This window comes from Pelobates fuscus, chromosome 2, assembly GCF_036172605.1.
Source record: "Pelobates fuscus isolate aPelFus1 chromosome 2, aPelFus1.pri, whole genome shotgun sequence".
Taxonomy (NCBI): domain Eukaryota; kingdom Metazoa; phylum Chordata; class Amphibia; order Anura; family Pelobatidae; genus Pelobates; species Pelobates fuscus.
This window is the reverse complement of record NC_086318.1, coordinates 199,036,912-199,060,333: the sequence shown is the minus strand read 5'-3', so window position 1 is coordinate 199,060,333 and position 23,422 is coordinate 199,036,912. Positions and strand designations below refer to the sequence as shown.

The 23,422-nt window shown below is 41.0% G+C and overlaps 1 protein-coding gene across 1 annotated transcript in view; it reads right to left on the bottom strand.

Annotated features, from left to right (window-relative positions):
• PLEKHG1 (pleckstrin homology and RhoGEF domain containing G1) overlaps positions 1 to 23,422 on the bottom strand; it is a 281,660-nt gene that overhangs the window by 136,573 nt on the left and 121,665 nt on the right. The window contains exon 2 of the mRNA XM_063443092.1: positions 15,675 to 15,749. Coding sequence (XP_063299162.1) covers positions 15,675 to 15,723 — 49 coding nt within the window. The 5' untranslated portion in view covers positions 15,724 to 15,749. The remainder of the gene's footprint in view (positions 1 to 15,674; positions 15,750 to 23,422) is intronic.

Sequence of the window (23,422 nt, the reverse complement as noted above, 5' to 3'; positions counted from 1 at the left end):
TGTGTTGACAATGACATTTTATTATGTTATAAAACAATCATAAAAGCTGTGATATTTTTTCAACCAAATATTTGTGTCCATGTGTTTATGGGTTTTAAGGGGTAAGATATTTTAGGGAGAAGCCTAAGGAACGCCTATGCACATGTAATGTCTAAACTATCAATATACAATATACCAGGAGCCCTTTTCTCAAATATTTATTGCCTCTGGGTGCACTGGAACCACAACAACTGATTAATATATTGTGTGGCTATTTGTCTCTTGAATTATACTACATTGATCTTGTGTATTTAAAGGGACACTATAGTCACCAGAACAACTACAGCTTATTGAATTTCTTCTTGTAAGTAGAATCATTGCCTTCAGGCTTTTTGCTGTAAACACTGTCTTTTCAGAGAAAATGCAGTGTTTACATTACAATCCAGTGATAACTTCACTGGCCACTCCTTAGATGGCTGTTAGAGATCCTTCCTGGGTCATGGCTGCCTAAAATGCATCCAAACATTCAGTGTCTCCTCCCTGTGCATGCAGACACTGAACTTTCCTCATAGAGATTCATTGATTCAATTCATCTCTATGAGGAGATATTGATTGTCCAGGGCTGTGTTTGAATCATGCTGGCTCTGCCCCTGATCTGCCTCCTTGTCAGTCTCAGCCAATCCTATGGAGAAGCACTATGATTGGATCAGGCTACCACTTCTGATGATGTCAGTAGACTGCTTGTTTTTTCTGAGTCAAACAGCATGCAGAGTTACAGCTTCAGGCTTGAATACAGTAAGATTTTGCTATATTAATGGAGGCATGAGGGGCCCAGGGGGGCTAGATGGTGGCTTTAACACTACAGGGTCAGGAATACATATTTGTGTGCCTGACCCTATAGTGATCCTTTAAGAAGATACTACCTATACCAATAGGCGATAGGTGCCTGCTCTATTTCAGCCGCATAAAACACAATCTCTATGTTTTTTCAAAACCCTACTTTCTTTATCCCATGACCTTTGTCACTGTTAAATTTGAATCTGGCAGATAACTCTCCATTTCACTAGTTTACTACTTAAGTCACATTTATACATATTTTAAACTTCCCTCTTTATATTCTCTACTCATTTCAAATTGATTCCACTTGTCACACATCACCTTTGTTTCTAAACTGGTTTTGTTGGAATAGGTACGTTCAACGTCTCACAAATGGTGTAAACCTTAGTCAGCTTTATTTTATGTAAATGTGACACCCCTTGACTAAGTAGCCAGGGTTTCCTACTGTCAATGACAGGACACTACAAGCAGGGTAGATAAAAAAAAAAAAAAACAACTCAACAGCATCAAGTGTACTGCTAAATCTTTTCAAACTTTGCAATAGTTCAAAAAATGTAATCAATTTATAGTACAGAAATGCTATACTAATAAATTTTTTATTAGTTTGGCATCATTTCCTCCTGAATTTATTTGTTTAAATTCACAAGAAAGCAGTCATTAAGTACTCTGTAATTATAGCATATGTTTATGTCAAAATATGTTTAATGCTTGTATGCCATTTATTACAACCAAAACATTTTTTTTATTAAAACTCTATATTGTATAATATATATGCCCTCAATGAAACCTGCAAGCATTTCTGCCTTTTTTTCAAATAGATATATATAAAAACAGCTGCAGATCTAATTGTAAGCCCTTAGCAGTCTGTGCTCACATGGCGTTCAATGCTTCTTAATGAGCCTCATTGAGATGGAGGGAAGAAAGATGCACACTTGCACAGTGCACCTGCCGCCACCATTACCACTTCCGTTAGCTAACGGAAGAGAAAGAAAACCTCCCTCGCTCTCTGATTGACAGTCAGGGAGGTGTTTCTGCCATAAATATAAAAGTGCCAATTTCTATTTAAATCAGCACTTTTACAAACTGTGAAAAATGTGACAGGCTCCAGGATGCATAAAGCACTTCAGCAAGCTGAAGTGCTTTATGCGTGTGGAGTGCTCCTTTAAAAAATAAAATAAAAAAAGTTCTAAAAGAATAGCAGTAGAGATTACTATGTCTTACTGTGTTTGCACACAATACCTTAAAGCTAACCCAACTTTCTCACCACCATGAATGCACCTAAACACCATTAGAAATGCACAAAGCCTGTTTGTTATTGTGAGTTTTCCCACTTTAAAATCCTCTTCAGATGAAAAGTTCTCTCTCAACTCAAAAGTGTATATTGTTCTATCTTTGATTCTCTTGAATCTAGAAGTGACAAACTATTTAACATTTCTAAACCATGGCATGTTAATATTTAAATGTAAAGCTGACCCCATGTGAATCCGTGGGAAAATTTTATGGGAACTTTATTTAGACTAACAAAATAAAATGGATCCACTGCAATGTTTAATATGTCTGATACAGACATTTGTGTCACATGCAGGAAAAGAAGCTGATGAGTGGAGTCATAAAAGCTCAATTGACTGATTCTAAGAAGAAATTGAAAAGGGTGGCTTTGACCACAGTTATAATGATGTGCTTTTTAATAGCAAAAGTTTGTGAAAATTGATTTTACATATAAAAAAGGGACCCTGTGTCATAAATAACATTAGAGTAGATTCAGCCTTGCATGTAACATTTTAAAATCCGGGGGTAGAAGTCCAACACACAAATCCAGTGCTGGTGCTAAAATACCTTGGTGTGCCTCAACATTTAGTGGAGCAAACATTCTCCTTCACTCCTACGCACACTAACAGTATCCCTCTCTGGTTGCACACTTGGAGTCGAGACACAATTTGATGTGAGATCGAGAGAGCATCACTTGCTGACAACTGATGAAATCAAAGGTGGGAAAAAGGAGAGTGAAGGCTGACGAGAAGGGGAAACAGTGGTGAATGAGGAGGGAAGAGTGAAAGACTGAGCTACGTAGAGTGGGATGGGAGCTTAAGAGCAGAGTGTCTAAACTTGGCAACACAGTTTTTTATGAATTATATAATGATGGATAAAGGTAATTGGGTCAATATATGTGTAATAGAGTAAAATAGTGTAAGTGAGGTGTATGTGTAAGTGAGTCTGATAGCCAAGTCCACCAGGTTATCTGTCAACAAGTAAAAGTAATGCGTGCCGCTGTGCAGTATGTAGACTTCTTACACATCATATCGATTAAGAACTTCCTGCATCATTTCAGTTCTACATACTACAGGACACCACTCCTCTTCTTGTATAAGTGTAAGTGAAATGTTTCTGTGGAAACGTGGTGGATCTATTATAAAAAAAAAGTGCTATTAATGACAAAAGAGGTATTATGGCAAGGGAATGGCCTATGACAAGATCTCCAACATGGACATTTATAAATGTTTTGAGAATAGATTTTCTATCCAGCTGCATCGATTATTAAGATGAAACATCTTTTGTTTTGGGAAGGAGAGATATTACATTATGTATACGTGCGAGATGTGGAGCATGCTGAGAGTAAACACCGTTCATTCTTTTATTTAATCATCCCTCTGACGCCATCATGCTTTTAACCATTGACAATTACTTTAGATATAGAAGAATGCAAACATGGAAATGGTAACTTTACTTTTGTGCCAAGGAAAATATGTCTATGTAAACTCCATTTACAAACTACAATTATTTAATTCACACATCAGATTGGGACATATTGGATTTTAATAAATAATTTATTATAAGAAATTTGGCAATGCAGTTTTATTAGTTTTAATGAAGGATTTTATTGCATCTAAAACACAGATATTTATATTTCAAGAGAAAGCCTGATAAATCATGGACTACAAGACCAGACAACGTCTAATTTTCCAGAAAGACCAGGGGTCAAGTCCTGGGTAAAAAAGTGCAGGAACTCACCCAAGATCCATTGCCCCCCCTTCCCTTCACCCCAAAAAAATGATACGCTTGTATGCAGGGGCTGAGTAAGGGCACGGGTCTGAGGAGGGGGACAGGAGCTGAGGAAGAGGGACAGGAGCTTAGGGGGGGGGGGGGGGCATGGGCTGAGGTAAGGGATAGGGGCTGAGGAAAGGGACAGGAACTGAGGAAAGGGACAGGAACTGAGGAAAGGGACAGGAACTGAGAGGCTGAGGAAAGGGATAGGAACTGAGGGGCTGAAGAGGGGGACAGGGGCTGACGAAGGGGGCAGGGGCTGAGGAGGGGGGACAGGGGCTGAGGAGGGGGGACAGGGGCTGAGGAGGGGGGGCAGGGGCTGAGGAGGGGGGACAGGGGCTGAGGAGGGGGGACAGGGGCTGAGGAGGGGGGACAGGGGCTGAAGAGGGGGCAAGGACTGAGGAGGGAGACGGGGCTTGAGGACGGGGGCAGGGACTGAGGAGGGAGACAGGGACTGAGTAAGGGGACAGGGCTTGAGGAGGGGGGCAGGGACTGAGGAGGGAGACAGGCACTGAGTAAGGGGACAGGACTTGAGGAGGGGGGCAGGGGCTGAAGAAAAGGAACAGGGACTTGAGGAGGGAGACAGGGACTTGAGGAGGGAGACAGGGACTGAGGAGGGAGACAGGGACTGAGGAGGGAGACAGGGAGACAGGGACTGAGGAGGGAGACAGGGAGACAGGGACTGAGGAGGGAGACAGGGAGACAGGGACTGAGGAGGGAGACAGGGACTGAGGAGGGAGACAGGGACTGAGTGAGGGAGACAGGGACTGAGTGAGGGAGACAGGGACTGAGTGAGGGAGACAGGGACTGAGTGAGGGAGACAGGGACTGAGTGAGGGAGACAGGGCCTGAGTAAGGGGACAGGGCCTGAGTAAGGGGACAGGGCCTGAGTAAGGGGACAGGGCCTGAGTAAGGGGACATGGCTTGAGTAAGGGGACATGGCTTGAGGAGGGAGACAGGGCCTGAGGAGGGGGGCAGGAACTGAGGAAGGGAAACAGGGCCTTAAATAGGGGGGCAGGGACTCAGGAAAGGGACAGGCCTGAGGATGGGGGCAGGGACTGAGGAGGGGGACAGGGACTGAGTAAGGGGATAGGGCTTGAGGAGGGGAGCAGGGACTGGGGAAAGGGACTAAGGAGGGAGACAGGGACTGAGGAGGGGGGACAGGGCCTTAAATAGGGGGACAGGGCCTTAAATAGGGGGACAGGGACTGAGGAGGGGGACAGGGCCTTAAATAGGGGGACAGGGAATGAGGAGGGGGGCAGAAAGTGAGGAGGGGGGACAGGGCCTTAAATATGGGGACAGGGACTGAGGAGGGGGGACAGGGCCTTAAATAGGGGGACAGGGGCAGGCCTGAGGAAGGGGGACAGGGCCTTAAATAGGGGGACAGGGACTCAGGAAAGGGACAGGCCTGAGGAGGGGGACAGGGACTGAGGAGGGGGACAGGGACTGAGTAAGGGGACAGGGACTGAGTAAGGGGGACAGGGACTGGGGAAAGGGACTAAGGAGGGGGGCAGGAACTGAGGAGGGGGACAGGGCCTTAAATAGGGGGACAGGGCCTTAAATAGGGGGACAGGGACTGAGGAGGGGGGACAGGGCCTTAAATAGGGGGACAGGGACTGAGGAGGGGGGGCAGGGCCTTAAATAGGGGGACAGGGGCAGGCCTGAGGAAGGGGGACAGGGCCTTAAATAGGGGGACAGGGACAGGGACTGAGGAGGGGGACAGGGACTGAGTAAGGGGATAGGGCTTGAGGAGGGGGACAGGGACTGGGGAAAGGGACTAAGGAGGGGGGCAGGAACTGAGGAGGGGGGACATGGCCTTAAATAGGGGGACAGGAACTTAAATAGGATAAAAAAAAAACTAAAGTGCCTTCCCCCCTCCCTGAGGCTTACCTTGGGCCAGGAGGGGTGGGACTGTATGTGGAACCTGCAGCCTGCAGTCAGTGGAGTAAGCCGGCCTCTCCTGATGATGTCAGGAGGAGGGGGCGTGACTTCCTCTGCTCCCCAGCGGTCCTGTGAGAAGAGCAGAGAAAGTCACGCCCCCTCCTACTGACATCATCAGGAGAGGCCGGACGACTCCACTGACTGCAGGGGGAGAGGTGAGTTTAAAAATCCGAGTCCCCAGTCAGAGGCAGGGGATTCGGATTTGTGCTCCCCCCTGCTCTGGCAGCCGCTTGTGCCAGCCCTGGGTCCTGCAGGACTAGTAATGGGAACGGCGTTCCTGCTGTGGAAAAAGTGCAGGAACGCCGTTCCCACGCGTTCCTGCAGGACTCGAGCCCTGAGAAAGACAGCCAATAAATTATTCCAATGACAGATTCTTGGTACTGCCTAGTAAATAGCATTAACAATAAAAAAGTGTCACAGGGGGGTTATCACTAGGAATGCAGAGGGTGCATCTTTGACTAGACTCTGAAACCCAAGTCCCAATGGCCTGGTGCTTCAGTATTCTCTGTCACCTAACATGAAATAGTTTATGTGGCTCAATGTGTCCAAGTCAGTCTTTGAAGAAGGTGTTGGGATTTGGCTTTACTGCACGGTACACTCATACATAATAAGCAGATCATCTAGAGCACAGTCTGTAAATAAATCATTTATTAGCTGTATTTCTGAAAAATTCGAAGTTGTCTGATCTTGTAGTCCATGATGTTTTAGGCTCTCTCTATATACATATGTGTTAAAGATGCATTATTCATTTAAAAAAAGAAGCAGCCAGAACATTGGTACGCTCTCTACTATTATAGATTAATATATTTTAGCAAGAGGCGTAACTAGAAACCAGAGGGCCTCAGTGCAAAAACTGCCATGGGGCCCCTTCCATACATCTAGCCCTCGCCACCCCCCATAGTCTACCCTCCCCCTCCCATACGTTGCCCCCACACACATGTAGACAAACAGATACACATGCAGACACACACATATACAGAGACACACACATAAACACAGACACACCACTGATTTTAGCCCATTACAAATCTGGTTGTAGGAAAGAAGATGAACCCAACAAGTGCTCACTGGACTTGGATTGTTTTTAGAAACAACTATGATGTTGGAGAACTAAGATCTTTGCAAAACACTACCACATTCTGTTCAAACGTGGAACAGTTAAAAAAAAAAGTATTCTTCATGGGATTTTTACCCAAATCTTCATTGATCATTCAATGACTTTAGCAGTTGTATAATCCCATTCACAACCATACATGGAATTGGGTTTATAAGCCACTGCAAAGCACATTTTAAATAAATCTCACTTACATTTCTTCACTGGTGCTATACTTTGAGGTACTATACAAAGTGTCCACCTGCCACTTACTGCAGGAGCTTACATACCAAAACTAACATAGCACTGCTTAACAGCGCCCAGAGAGGAAATAAGAGGAGGTGAGCAGAGCTTAGTATCTAACAGCTCAAAATACATAGTAAAAACAAAGAGAAAGTTACTTGTGCTCTGGCCCAAATTCCTATGTACATTTACATGGAGGCTCTTGATAAAGCTTGATAAAGGCCCTAAGGGGTCGAAACGTTGTGTGGTTCTTGGGTCCAATAAAAGTTGCCCATTGTTTTGGAACAATTTGGAGTGCCTGGATTATTTTCTACTATTATAAGAATCTCCAATAAGCTCCTTTATAGGACTTCTACACATACAATAAACTTTGCTGGTATCAGACAAAGGTAAATGTCCCTAATGAGACACGAAGGGGTGTTTTTAGAAACTCCTCCATACTTTTTAACCCTACACAGGGCTTTAACACATACAAATCACCTTGCTGGTTTCAGCTAAAAGGCATATTTCTCTGTTGAGACAGGAAGGGGTGCTGCCCCTACATACTTATAAACTCTTAATAGAGCAAACATGGGGTGACTGGCAGCAATGTAACGTAGCTGTGTGATACACAAATCATATACTAAACCTCTCCTCACCTGAAATCCCTCTGTTAACAAACTGCATCCTTAACCATTGTTTAAACACTCATAGGTATATGTGTATATATATATATATATATATATATATATATGTCTCTGATTATATATGTGCATATGTATAATCTTCATATCTATATAACAAAACACATTTTCTCTAAATAATGTTCTCCCTTCTATTTTTCACTTTCACACTAACTTCTCTCATTACTAAAATATCCCTATCCTTCTGCTCACCTATCCCTGGCAACACCATCTTCATTACTTCCACTTTACTCCTCTCCCCTCTCTATTCATACCATGCACTCTACATATACCTTTCCAGTCTATCTCCACCAACTCCTCCCACATCCTCTACATACATACCCTCCTACAAAACTTTCAAATCCTACTCCCACCTTCACTTCCTTTCTATCCTTCTGCTCCTAGCAGCTGGTGATGTCTCTCCAAACCCTGGTCCCATCTCAGCAAACCCACCACATACTAACTCAAGGAACCACACCAATCTCATACCCATCTCACGTTACTCTTCCTCTAAATCCTCCTTCAATACTGTCCTCTGGAATGCAAGCTCTGTTTGCAATATTAAAAAATCCACTGCTGTCCATGACCTTTTCATCTCTCGTTCCCTAGATTTACTAGCCTTAACAGAAACATGTCTCTCCCCCTCTGACACTGCGACCCCTGCATCTTTATCCTTTGGAAGTCTTCAACTTATCCACATCCCAAGACACCCTGAATGTAAAGGTGGTGGTGTAGGGTTTTATCCTTTTAGCTCACTGCTCCTTCAAACCTCTACCCAACCCACCTTTCCTCTCTTTCCCATCATTTGAAATTAATTAGATTCACCTTTTCAAACCCTTCACTGCTAACATTTCCGTTATTTATCGCCCCCTGGTTCCCCACTCCTCTTCCTTGACCACTTTGCTGCCTGGCTACCCTACTTGCTCTTTTCTAAAATTCCATCCCTAATTCTCGGGGACTCCAATATTCCCATTAATCCACCTTTGACCTCAGCAGCCTCTAAACTACTTTAAATTACTTCCTCCCTCGGGCTGTCACAGTGGGCTAATTCTCCCACCCATGTAGCTGGCAATATCCTCGACCCCCTTATGCATGTACAGTATCTAATATCTGCAACACTCTCTCTCATCACCACCTCTTATTGTTTGCTCTCACGTACCCCCTCACCCAATAACCTCAGCCTACACCCCTTCAACTCAGGAGGAACCTTAATTCTATTGACCTCCAGCAGCTGCCAGCTGACATGGATTCACAACTGCTATCCATCCCTTCCCTCTCCTCTCCCTCACTGGCCATCTCCACATATAACACTACCCTCATCTCTGCCTTGAACGCTGCAGCCCCGCTTTAAACATGCACCTCAAGGAGGACACACCCCCAAACGTGACATACTTAATCAACACGCTACCTGAAAAAATGCTCCCGTTGTGCTGAACCCTCCTGGAGGAAGTCTCGCACCCAGGCAGACTATCTCCATTAAAGATTCATTCCTTCTTCAAACTCGTCAGTCACTCGGTCTCTGTGACTCTGTCCTCTGTCGTGGTTTTCCTCTTATCTCTCCCAACGCTCATTCAGTGTCTCCTTTTCTAATGATACCTCCTCCCCTCGTCCTTTCTCGGTTGGAGTCCCCCAAGGCTCTGTATGGCCAACTCACGCTTGCAGGACTTCTCGCGGGCGGCTCCCTTCTATGTAATAGCCTGCCCATCAGACTCTCCCCTAGTCTTCAATCGTTAAAGAAGTGCCTTAAAACTCATCTCTTCAGGAAAGCCTATGGCCTCCCAGAGTAACCTCTACCTCAGATACCTGTCTCTTGCTCTCTCCTAATGGGTACCACTTTACTCTCTTTACAAAGTTTATTGTATCTATAGAAGCTCCATAAAGGGTTAAATGTTAAAGGATTTATAAAACACCACCTTTCTGTCTCACTTTGTCTGATAACAGCAAAGTGTATTGTATGTGTAGAAGCTCTATAAAGGGTTAAATGTTAAAGGGTTTATAAAACACCCCTTTCTGTCTCACTTTGTCTGATATCAGCAAAGTTTATTGTATGTGTAGAAGCTCCATAAAGGGTTAAATGTTAAAGGGTTTCATAAAATACCCTTTCCTGTCTTATTGGAGATTTTTGGTTGATATCAGCAAATCTAATGGCTAATGTAGGACTCACCTTTTGAGGCTTGCCTTGACGTGGCAGGTGGGCTTATATTCAAATGGCCATTGGAATGAAACTAAAGAGCCTTCATTTTGATTAAATGTACATAGGGGTTTGGGCCAGAGCACAGAGCTCAGCTAATGTTTTAAATCATATTTGCAGGCTTTTAAAATGATACTTAGCGCATGTGTGCATTATATCCATATAGAATGCTATCTGGAGAGTATTCTATTATAACAGAAGTTTGCACTCCCCAAAATACCTTGATGTTCATTATAAATATCTATAGCAGGTTATTTTATCATTTATATATATATTTTTTTTTATATTGCTAGAGATCCCTATAAATTATTGCAACATAAGAAATACAACATGAACAGTAATTAACTGTGAATTTTCAGTTTAAGATACAATAACTGAATTAGAAAAATTCTCCAATTTTGCAGCTGCTTGATCAGGTAAAATGTGTAATTCCCTGATCAGTTTACAATTTCTGGTTTAGTTAGTCTCTGACACTTTTAACCAGTAATTCTCCATTGAGAATAAATGAATAAGAAAAAAATGAATTGTTTATATGTACATCATTTAATGTTTCGATATCTCTAAAAAGAAATATATATACGCAATGTTTGTATTGTCCAAAAATATTGTTTTCAAATAAATGTTATCAGTTTTTTTCTTTTAATCAAAATAAATTAATTAATCAGCTCAACACCTTTTCTAGTTAGCCACCTTATTATTATTATTATTATTATTACTGCCATTTATATAGCGCCAACAGCTTCCGAAATGCTTTACAATATTATTAGAGGGGGATTTAACTATAAATAGGACAATTACGAAAACATTTACAGGACCCTGCTCAAACGAGCTTACAGTCTATAGGAGGTGGAGTATAAAACACATTAGGACAGAAATATGAATCAAATAAGGTGGGAGTGAAGCAGAGCTGGAGGAAAGAGTAGAGTGCTGCCCTTTAGGAGAGAGCAAGAGACAGGTATGTGAGGTAGAGGCCTCACCTTTACTTCCAGGTCCAATCAATACCTTCACCCATAAGGTTGGGCAAGGGATTCTAAAGATTTATAAGAATGAAACAATATAATGTAACCCATGCACAGAATCAGTTAACCTACATTTTCTGAGTGTAGCAAAGGTGGAAAATTCAATTGAACACTAATTTGTGAGAAACTTAAATGCCTATCGTAATCCAAAAACAACATCTTGAAACTGTGTTGGTAGTTATTTGAAGTTCAGAGAAAACATCCACACAGAATAGCTCTGCAGGGGTCCCAGCCAAGTAGTAACAAAACAGGAAGCACGTATTCTGTGTTTAGAGACAAATAAACTTCAGAAAAAAACAACTATAACCTGATAGATTTGAACTAATTGCTTCACGTGGAGTTGGTCAAAGTTTGGTACATCTAAACCCAACAAATGTAAGTATATATATATTACAGCACAAAGGCTTCTATCATTGGGGTATTCTCTGGTATAGACTGAAAGTCTGTGCCTGGGAAAGAGGGAGGTCTGCAGCTTTTGCAAGCTGTCTTTTCTTATAACCGCAAACGTAAAAAATACACTAATGTTTTCTTTGGGTGTATACCAACTAAATCATTTTTTTTTTTTTTAAATATTAAGTGGTTCCTTTAAGTGGTTATCCCGATAGGGTACTTTTACATGATCTCTCTGCTGCTTAGACTAAAGCAACTGCTTGTGAGACACAAAATTCTAAATACTTAGGTAAGGTTAAAACACCAAGCCGTGGAGTGAAATTTCAGGTTGGATAAGAAATAAAAGGCTGATCTAGCGTAACCTGATGATAACAGCCATTTCTCTTATCCACCGTAATCTTGTCTACTTTGATGCAGCTATTAGAATGCCACAAAAAGACATTTGATTATTTAAAAAACAAAACAAAAAAAAAACTAACTTCCCCCAAATATTAATAAGACAAGATGGAGACAAATTAACCAAATTTGGGAACACTGGTGTCACAGAGGCCTAAAGGATGTACCAATTCCTTTCTCAATGGGCAGGTTTGGTTTGGACCCAAAAATGATTGGGATAGGACCAAAAGGGATACACTACCACATGGGGACATGCATGTACGTGAACCATTTTTGGAAACAATAAATCTTTGTTTAAAAAAATAAAAATAAAAACCTTACAGATTGTGTCCATGTTTAATACTCAAATTAAAATGCTGTTTTTGAATCAAAATCCTGGAGAAATGCATATAGGTTTTCTGGAGTTGCGTGATATGTTAGATATGGCATGAGGGGAAATAGTAAGAACAGGAAAACCAGAATAAAAAGATTACAAAAAAAGACTGCATTATCAGAGAGTTAAATACAACTGAGAACTGAACATCACAAAAGACAGGCTTATAAAGCCTAGTGATTAATGATGACTTACAGCTGTGGCTCACGCAGAGTTTTAACAGGTGTGGATCCCCGTAGCTATAACCAAGCACAAAGCATTTCAGGACAATGATCACATCAAACATCCTGTAACAGGTCTGAAAGGTGCAGCATTACTTGGGTTCTGTGCTGACACCAAGCCAGAACAAGTACAAGGGTCTTAGGGACAGTAAGATTGGAAAGTGAATACAGATAAAGTTTGTGAACCCATAGAACTATGTGTATACCTGTGTTACCAAGTAACCGGATTTGGATTAGCTTGCTTTAAATAATCTGTGAAACCCTTTATTTGCAGAACCTCTTAGCCACAGATGGAAAAGTTAGCCCTGCACACATTTACTGCCATATACCCCATTTTGGATTGCTCTTCATTAGCAGAGAATTAACTCCAGGATAGAAGACTCTGTGGAACTGGTTTTGGGCAGAAAAGCCATGCTTCATTTGGTCAAATAGGACTTTCCCGTAACTTTTTAACCCCTAAACCCATTGCCCTGATTTTTGAGTATGTGTATATTTCAAGCATGCTGATTCTGAAAATGTATGTTTTATGTAAATGGCATGTATATTTTGAAAGTTATTAATATTTTGTAAAAACTGTATTTCTCTGCCTGTGATAATTATATTACCCATTGTATACCCATTGTGTTCAGTAATCATATCACAGGCAGAGGGGAGGATTTTGTGTGGGAGTGTCTGTGTGTATTGTACGGATTGATTGGTTGTATTTCAAAACCCTGTGGGCAGTACTATGTTTGTGGATTGTGAATAAAATAGGCTGTATGTGCCAGTACAGTCAGTTCTGCTTGACCTCAAAACGAAGTGTCGTCTCGTTATTGGGGGAATTGGATTGTATGCTGATTGCCAGGAGTGTAAGCTGATTGTATGCTTTTGCTGTTCAGCTGTTTACAGCATTCATATGCTTGAGAGCATCCATATGCTTCTCCGGTTCGGTGGTTGTGGTGTCTGCTGCAGTGCTTGGAGTCCTCAGGAAGCGCTAGGAGCATCCTTCAACGGAGGTACCCAGTCGGGGTGCCAGGTGATCCGTTACAATGACAAAGTCTTGGGACTTACCAAAGCATGCTCCTACGTAGCAGCATCAGCAAGTCCATCCGCTTTAACTTTCTATGCTTATCAGAGCTATGCTTGTGTTTCAAAACTCTGACTGACTGCACTCCATGATATTTTGCAGATTTCTACAACACATCTGCCTTCCACCCACTTACCGTCTTCAAGCAGTGCCTCCTCAGTGCAGGAAAATATTGCCTCATCTACTAAGGCCCTGATGCAAGATATATAAGGGGTACGTCTCCATGCTTAGCAGCCATATTCTGGCAATGGAGGAAGATATAGGGAACACTAGACTGGCACAAAGCAAACAGCAACTGTTACTGCCTTTAGCTCTCTGCAGAAATGCTGCACTGATTTGACAGCACAAATCACCAGTATGGAGAACAGGGCTAAATCCCGAAATGTACGGATGAGAGAAATCACAGACTCTGTCGACAATGCAGATCTCGTTCACTATATTCAGCGGCTACTTTGTGTTGTGCTGACCCCCAAACTGGCTACACAACTGGTGGACTCTTGTTTCCATGCACCCCAGGAAGTTTCTCAAGGACTCTGATAGAGGGGTCCTCATATGCGCTGCCAGACCCTCTCCATCAGAGCCCTTTGATGGCTCCCAGGTCATTTTATTTCAAGACTTCTTCAAGCATGCCATCATGTGGAGATAGTTATTCAGGCAGAGCAAAAAAACAAGGCGCAAGAGAGTACTGAGAACGGACAACAGCTCAAAAATCCTGCCCCTCAGTGGATCCCCGCTCAGGTCTCTAGCTGGTTCTAGCTCATCTGGTGTAATTACAAAAAGAACCAGGCCAATTGCATATCAGACTGATTCCACCCAAAAAGGCAGAACAGATCCAAAATGCAGGCCGGCTCTCTCTGCACAAGAGATACGGCAACCCCAGACAATCGTTTCAGCCTTGTTAGACATCATCAGTGAGGCATAGCTTATATCCCTCTAGACACTGTGAGCAAGGGGTCCACATCTGGATTACCCTTTAAACTTAGGGAGAGCAAAAAGCAAGGTGCAAGAGAGTACTGAGAACGGACAACAGCTCAAATAGCCTGCCCTTCGGTGGATCCCAGGCACTCAGGCAGGTTACTTAGCTGCCAAGGGAGAACACCATCTCTAATGTTAGGCCTGCACCATCTTCTAGTGTAAAAAAGGGGCAAGATGTGCCTATTATCTAACCTCACTAAAGTGCCGACTTTTCTCTGGTCATTAGGTGGAGTCTGTCTCAGCTACATATCCTAGACAACTGATGGGATTACCCCTCTCATGCCCAAGATGACTGTGTCGGGGACGGCTGCAACACAAACCTGAGATGGACGGATGCAATTCTTATATTTCATTTGTTATTATGATTTACTGCGTTTGTTACACTGCTCTTTTTCCCCTCCAAGCCTTTTGCGTATTTTTCGCTACTTTAGATGTTCAACTAGTGGTTTATGCCCTCCACCTATATACACTGTCTACGTTTTGAAGGTATTCTATGGTATAGAGTCTATACTATAGACTGAAAGTCTGTGCCTGGGAAAGAGGGAGGCCTGCAGCTTTGGCAAGCTGTCTTTTCTTATAACCGCAAACATAAAAAATACACTAATGTTTTCTTTGGGTGTATACCAACTAAATTATTTTAAAATTTGTAAATATTAAGTGGTTCCTTTAATCACCAGTATGCCTCCAGTATTGCTGGAGGTTTTACTAATATTACCATACATAAAATAGTCTGTCTTTCTCATGTGTTGCTTTTATTATTTCACCTGTATACGGATGTCTCTATTTGAACATGATTATGGTTGTATAATGTACTTTTTTTGACACACAAAACTAATACATAAAAAAGAAAATTACCACAATTCACCCTTTAGTAAGTAGACTCCTTTAGTAATTCTTTTAGCAATGGTATAATCTTCAACATTGAAAATTTATTCACACGTGTTTTTCTTTAAAAACTGCACATATTTAATAAAAATACAGGTTTAGTTATATTTTAAAATAAATAATAAAAAATATAATACCAGTATCAGTTACGCTGCAAATAAGAAAAAAATATATAATCTTAGAACCAGAAATGAAAGATAATTGCCCCATGGATAATTTCAATTAGGTAACAATTCCACACATTCTTAAAATAAACCAAAGCTCTGTACAGCTGAGTTTAAAATTCCTTACTGAAACTATGTAGTGTTATATTGTATTGCAAACACAGAAAGACTTCTCTCCATGAGCAACATGATACTAACCTTCATTCTGAGATGCAGTTTCTGTGCCCTCTGGTGTTTTATCTGGCATCTCTGCTGAGACCTGGTTGGCAATACCTGGAGGACACAAAGAATGGAAAGGATTTTCATACACAGCCAAGACATTCCAGTTAAAGGACACCTTTACACAGGCTAGAGGGTCCTGTTACAGGATAAGTTTCACATTCATTTTCCTGGTGTTTTTTATTGTTTAGAATCCTTCAGAATTAAAAAAAAAAAAAAATATTTTAAGTGGTTTATAGCTAAAGATATTTAACATACAAACAAAAATACTCCATGCAGAGCACTTCAAGTATAAATATACAAACATTTACATTTTTTATTTCTAATTATTTTATATATAATTCCATAGACAAGGCTGCGCTCATGGTTTTCTTAAAATCCAAACTTCTTTATAAGGTATACATTAAAATAAGATCAACGTTTCAGTCCCCCCTTGGACTTTCCTCAGGATCAAAAAAATACATACATAAGCATAAACCCACCCATGTACAAAATACAGGATAAAAAGTAATTAGTGAACTCCCCCCAGCTGGAAATAAGGACCGCCGGTGTCCCATCGAGTGCATTGCGCCTGTGCTGAACGTGCTCTCATCATGTGATGACGTCAGATGCGCTGCCATGGCGTTGAAAGTGTCAGTGTTGACAAAAAAATTCTCAGGGGTGATCTGGATACACAGAAAGTAGCTGGTATAACCCAGCACAATAGAGCAGTGGCATTACTGGGAATCAAGTTATATATAGAACTGTAAAAGTGACAGTGCTGATGCTAAAGTGACTTAAAGAGCTATTTAAAGTGACATTGCTACTAATCAGGCCCGTACTGACCATCGGGCATACCGAGTAAATGCCTGGTGGGACACGATGGCGGTGGGCCGAGGCCAGCAGGGGAGATCACAGAATCTCCCCTGTCAGCCCATGCAGAGCCGGCGCTATCTGAGCGCTGGTCCTGCTGTGTGCCTTCGTGGGCCGGTGGGGAGATCAAAGATCTCCCTCATCGGCCCACAGGCACTGATATGCGGCTGGAGGGATGCAGGAGAGGACCCGGGGAGCTCTAGCCAGCAGCTCCGTCGGGTTCCTCTCGTGAGGTCAGAGCGTTGCCGCTGTTACCACGGCAACACTCAGATCTCGCGAGAGTGAACTCTAGCCATGCAGGCTAGAGTTCACTCTCACCACTAAGACCACCAGGAATGGCAGCACGGCTCCCCCCCCCCCGCCTCCCAGGCTAAAGGTAAGAAGGGAGGGGGGATAAAACGTTTTAAATAAAAAAATAAAAAAAACATATTTAAATAAACAGATTCAATCACACTAACAGCACCTCAGACACACACAGCACACTCACACACACAGCATCCTCCGACACACACAGCACACTCTCACACATATACAGCACACACACACGCATATATATATATATATATATATATATAATATAAATTAACCCTCCGTAAGTTAACAGAAAAAAGACAATTAGAAACATAAAATGGGACGGCAGATAAGAACACCCTCACACACACAGCACCCCTCTTACACACATCCTGCACCCTTCACACATACACACAGCACACCCAACACACATACAATACGTCCAAACATATAAAATATACACTCTGAATCCTCTACACACACACACACAGGGCCGCCATTGGGGGTTGATGGTTGTCACGGGCCCGGCAGCCCTGGGGGGCCCGGACTACTCTGGCAGTCCCGGGCCTCACTTTCCCTCTCTGCACACATAGATAGCGAATATCGCTATCTATGTGTGCAGCCGCGGGCCCCCGGCTCCCTGTTACCGCAGAGGGGGCCCAGCACACAGCTTCTCCTCTCTTCTCTCTTCTAATAACTCTCGCGAGACCCGGTTACCATGGCAATGCTCCGCGGGTCTCGCAAGAGTTATTAGAAGAGACAAGAGAGGAGAAGCTGTGTGCTGACTGGGCCCCCTTTGCGGTAACAGAGAGCCCCCCATGCCACCGAACCACCAGGGATGGAATCTCCCCCCTCCCTGGACACAGGTAAGCAGGGAGGGGGGAATAACATTTACATTTAATTTAATAAAAAAGTAATGGGAAAATGCCCCTTCCTCCCCCTCCCCCCCCCCCCCAGATTGCACATTTACACACACACTGCATACACTAATACAACACACACACTGCATACACTAACACACACACTGCATACACTAACACCACACACACACACTGCATACACTAACACAACACACACTCTACATACACTAACACAACACACACTCTGCATACACTAACACCACACGCACACTGCATACACTAACACAACACACACTCTACATACACTAACACAACACCCACTCTGCATACATTAACACCACACACACTCTGCATACACATAACAACACACACTCTGCATACACTAACACAACACACACTCTACATACACTAACACACACACTGCATACACTAATACAACACACACACTGCATACACTAATACAATACACACACTGCATACACTAATACAACATACACTCTGCATACATTACACACTAACACACTCACTGCATCCACTATACTGACACACACTCTGCATTCGCTACAAATTAACGCACTCTGCATTCGCTACACTAACACACACTCTGCGTCCGCTACACTAACACACACTCTGCATGCGCTACACACTAACACACTCTCTGCATTCACTACACATTAACACACACTCTGCATTTACTACACATTTACACACACTCTGCATTCACTGCACTAACACACACACTACATTCATTACACTGACACACTCTGCATTCACTACACACTAACACACTCTGCATTCACTACACACTAACACACATTGCATTCACACACTCTGCATTTACTAAACTATGCACACACTCTGGATTCACTATACTGACACACACTCTGCATTCACTACACTAACATACACTCTGCATTAACTGTACACATAGCATCCACTACACAAACATCCTGTATTCACAGTACACACACGACATCAACCACAAATTGAAACACTCTGTATTAACTATACACAGACACTGCGTCTAATACACACACTACATCCACTACAGACACTGCATCCACTACACAAACACACACTACATCACTGTACACACACTACATCCACTACTCAAACACACTCTGCGTTCACTATACACACTGCATCCACTACACAAACACACACTCTGCATTCACTGCACAAACAGTATCTAATACACACAAACACTACATCCATTACACACATTCTAATTCACTTCCACTATACACACCACATTCAGTCCTGCATCATTGTCAGCGGACTAGGTAGGGCGTGGGCGGGCCCGGGAGGGAGCCCAGACCTTGTGCTTTGTCAGGGGCCCCAAAATTTCTGATGGCGGCCCTGCACACACACAAAATCTCCTAAACACACACTAGATCTCCTACACACACACTGTACCGCCTACATACACTACATTCCTGACATACAAACTCTGGATCCCCTATACACACACTACATTCCTTGTACGCAAGCACATACAACATTCTCTAAACACACACTCTATACAACCCCTACACACACTACGTCACCTATATACACACACACACACACACACACACACACACACACTACAGCCCGTATGCACACACTTGCTACATCCCCTATATACACTATGCCCCCTATACACACACTCTCTACAGCCCCTAGCTACACATATTACACCACAAACATGAATTAAATCGACCTATTTACACAATACCACACCACAATCAGCTCACTCTAGCACACACACATACACACACACACACACTGGTATTCTCTAAAGTGTGAGAATTTTTTTAACTACTTTTTGTTTAAAACCTTATTAGCATACCTCAGATGCATTTCCACCTTCAGCTAAAATTGTTCTGATCTGGGGTCATAGGAAGGGGTGGTCCCCCCACAAAACTATGCTGCGAAAGTAAAATCAACCAAAAACTGTCTATAGTGTCTCTTTAAGTTTTTATGTAATTTGAGCTACAGCTCTTCTGTGTGATTGGACCAGACAGGCTAGCTTTCACTCCTCACGTGCATCAATGAGCTACCCATGACCCTGGTGATGGTTAACTGGTTGTTGTTCATTGTACTACTTTTGGTAGGTACTAACCACTGTATACCAGGCAGTAACATCCTACTTGACATTTTGGAGATATTCTGACAGAGTCATCTAGACATCACTATTTAAAACTTGTCAAACTTGTCAGAACTTTTTGCTTGCCCATTTTTCCTGCTTCCAACATTGGAAATTGGAAAGAACTGGTTGTTCACTTGCTGCCTTATATACCTGACCCGTTGACAGGTGCCATTGTAACAATATAATCCGTGTTATTCACTTCTCCTGCCAGTGGTTTAATGTTGTGTCTGATCAGTGTAGTTGGTGAGTAATTCAATTGGTTAACACACCAACTGATAAGTCTCTTTAAATTTCAGCTTATTTGGTCAACATGAACGCTAAGCTTTTCATAATTTCCGTGCCAATAAAATGAGTGCTATAAAAGTGAATAATTATAATATAAATGGGTATTATTTTATACAAAAATATTTTAATACAATATCTCAAAAAGCTTCAGGCTTTTGTTCAAAATGGTATCCTAGATTTCTGTACTTGTTCTAACACTTCTGCTATTTTAACTTAGAAAATGAATGTAAATGTATCTGCTGGCTGCTTATGTCAATAAATAAACAGCAATGACAATAAAGTACAATGTCGCCATAAATATTGCCATGAGCTAATCTGGCACACAGCAAGAGTAATAAATCAGAGTAAATAGAATAAATGTAAATGTGTTCTAGACGGCTATAACAAATCACGCGCAGGTCCCATCTCGGTCTATAGGAATGATTCATTCAGACGGCAGTCAGGTGTTCTGTTACCTCTGACCATTTTACCCTGTGACAGTACAGATTTGAATCTAGTCAGTAATTGGTCATTTCATCTGGCTGATGGAATATAACTACCTAATTCATTATTTTATTTTTATATTTTATTTTCATTTTTGTGGCAGTATCCTAAGAAATTTTACAGTGACATGAAATCAATTCTGATATTTATATATATATATATTTTAATTTGGTCAATGGTCACCCTATGAGATAGATGAAAGACAATAACTTGAAGGAAAATAGAAATTACACCTTTTACTGTAGAGAGTTTAGATTAGTCAAGATAAAGACCATACTAGTATTTATCATTTTGTTTTCCTGTGACTTTACATTATTATTTAAACCAACTCCCCAGCAAATTTTCGGGGTTTCAGGGACAACTTCAGCCTCTTTGATTGTTAAAGTTGAGTTAAATTGTGAATCATATGATAAAATATGATGGCATAACTCATACAAATAAGAAACATTGACAAATTATTTTACATTTTAATAAAGAATGCTAAGAAATCAAATGAATTTAGTATGTATATACACAGATAGATAGGCAGATAGATAGATAGATAGATAGGCAGATAGATAGATAGATAGATAGATATGTTTAAAATCCCCCAATTCTCCAAGAAACAGAGTATTTGTTGCTTTAACCCCTTAGTGACCAGACCGTTTTTCAATTTTCTTACCATTAAGGACCAGGGCTCTTTTACATTTCTGCGGTGTTTGTTTTTAGCTGTAATTTTCCTCTTACTCATTTACTGTACCCACACATATAATATACCGTTTTCCTTGCCATTTAAAGGTCTTTCTAAAGTTACCATTATTTTCATCATATCATAATTTACTATAAAAAAATTATAAAATATAATTTTTTTTTTAAAAAACACACACTTTTTCTAAATTTGACCCCCGAAATCTGGTACGCATCTACAATTGCCAAAAATCACCCATGCTAAATAGTTTCTAAATGTTAACATGTTCTTATCTTTTTTTGGAAAGTTATAGGGCCATAAGTAGAAGTAGCACCTTGCTATTTCCAAACCATTTTTTTTCAAAATGAACGCAAGTTACATTGTAACACTGATATCTGCCAGGAATCCAGATTAACCCTTCACATGTAAATCTTTTTTAAAAGAAGACAACCTAAGGTATTAAACTTGGGGTATTTTGACTCTTTTCAGGCAACCATTTTACCACCAATCAACGCCAAATTAAAAAAAATAACAATAATTGGTGATTTTTTTTTACACATATACCAATTTAAGAATACATCTACTGAGAACTTTAAGGGTTACTGCCAAAAAACACCCCACTATGTGTTTGGCAACATCTCCTTAGTACAGTAATACCACCCATGTATAGATGTATCAGGTTCTCTGGGGGGGGTAAAAGACCTTATTTGGAGGGTGCGCATTCCAGTTTTCCAACTTGGAATTTTCACAGCTGGTCATCATGCACCCATGTCCTATTTGGGAAGTTTTTTAAGCCGGCCAATGTAATTTACCCCCATCAAACCATATATTTATTAAAAAAGTAGACAACCCAGGGTGTTCAATATGGGGTATGTCCAGTCTTTTGTAGTAGCCACTTAGTCACAAACACTGGCCAAAATTATCATTTATATTTGTTTGTGTGTTAAAAATGCAAAAAATGATTATGAACGCTAACTTTGGCCAGGTCTGTGACTAAGTGGCTACTAAAAAAAGACTACCCCATTTGCAATACCTTGGGTTGTCTTCTTTTGCAAATGGTATGCCATCATGGGGGTAATTCTCATTCCTGGGCTACCATACGCTCTCAAAGGCAACATAACCAATCTGGCAACCAATCTATGTGAAAAAAAGCCTTATATTTGACCCTGCAACTTTCACCCCCATGTACAGGTTTTAGGGTGTCTTGGAAAGTTACAGGGTTAAATATAGTGCTAGCAAATTAAATTCTCTGGACCTTCGGCCTGGGTTGTCAGACCCTCAAAATTGCAATCAATACAATTACTTAATTATGTAAAAATATTACATAAATATGCATGTGGAATTTAAATATATATACACATTTATATATTTGAAGTCTACGTATATATTTATGAAATTATTTATGTAATTATGTATATGGACATATGTATATTTTGTATTATTTTTATTTATATATATATATATTATTTATACACTTAGAATGACATTTTATATATATATATATATATATATATATATATATTTATATATATATATATATATTTATATCAAAATACACTTAGAATGAAATGTAATATATATATATATAAAATATATATATATATATATCACATTTCATTCTAAGTGTATTTTGATATAAATATATATATATATAAATAAATATATATATATATATATATATATATATATATATAAAATGTCATTCTAAGTGTATTTTGATATATATATATATATTAACATCAAAATACATTTAGAATAAAATTACATATATATATATATATATATATATATTTTTTTTTTTTTTTATATACGTGGACCCTGAGGACTGCAGATGAGTGGAGTTGGTGGCTTTCACTTTCGTTGGTGGCTGGAGACAACCTCCCCTCCCAAACCACACCTTCTGTTTTTTTTCCCCCATCTCTTCCCCCTGATGTCCTCTCTATATCCACTCTTGTCCCTCTCACGCTACAGCTACAGCTACAGTAGCTCTTCTGTGTGATCGGACCACAAGGCCAAGCCTTCAATCCTCATGTGAATCAATGAGCATTGGACACTTCACGACCCTGCCACTGGATCACCGGGTGTCCTTCCTTGCACCACTTTTGGTAGGTACTAACAATGGCATACCGGGAACACTCTACAAGACTTGTCATTTTTT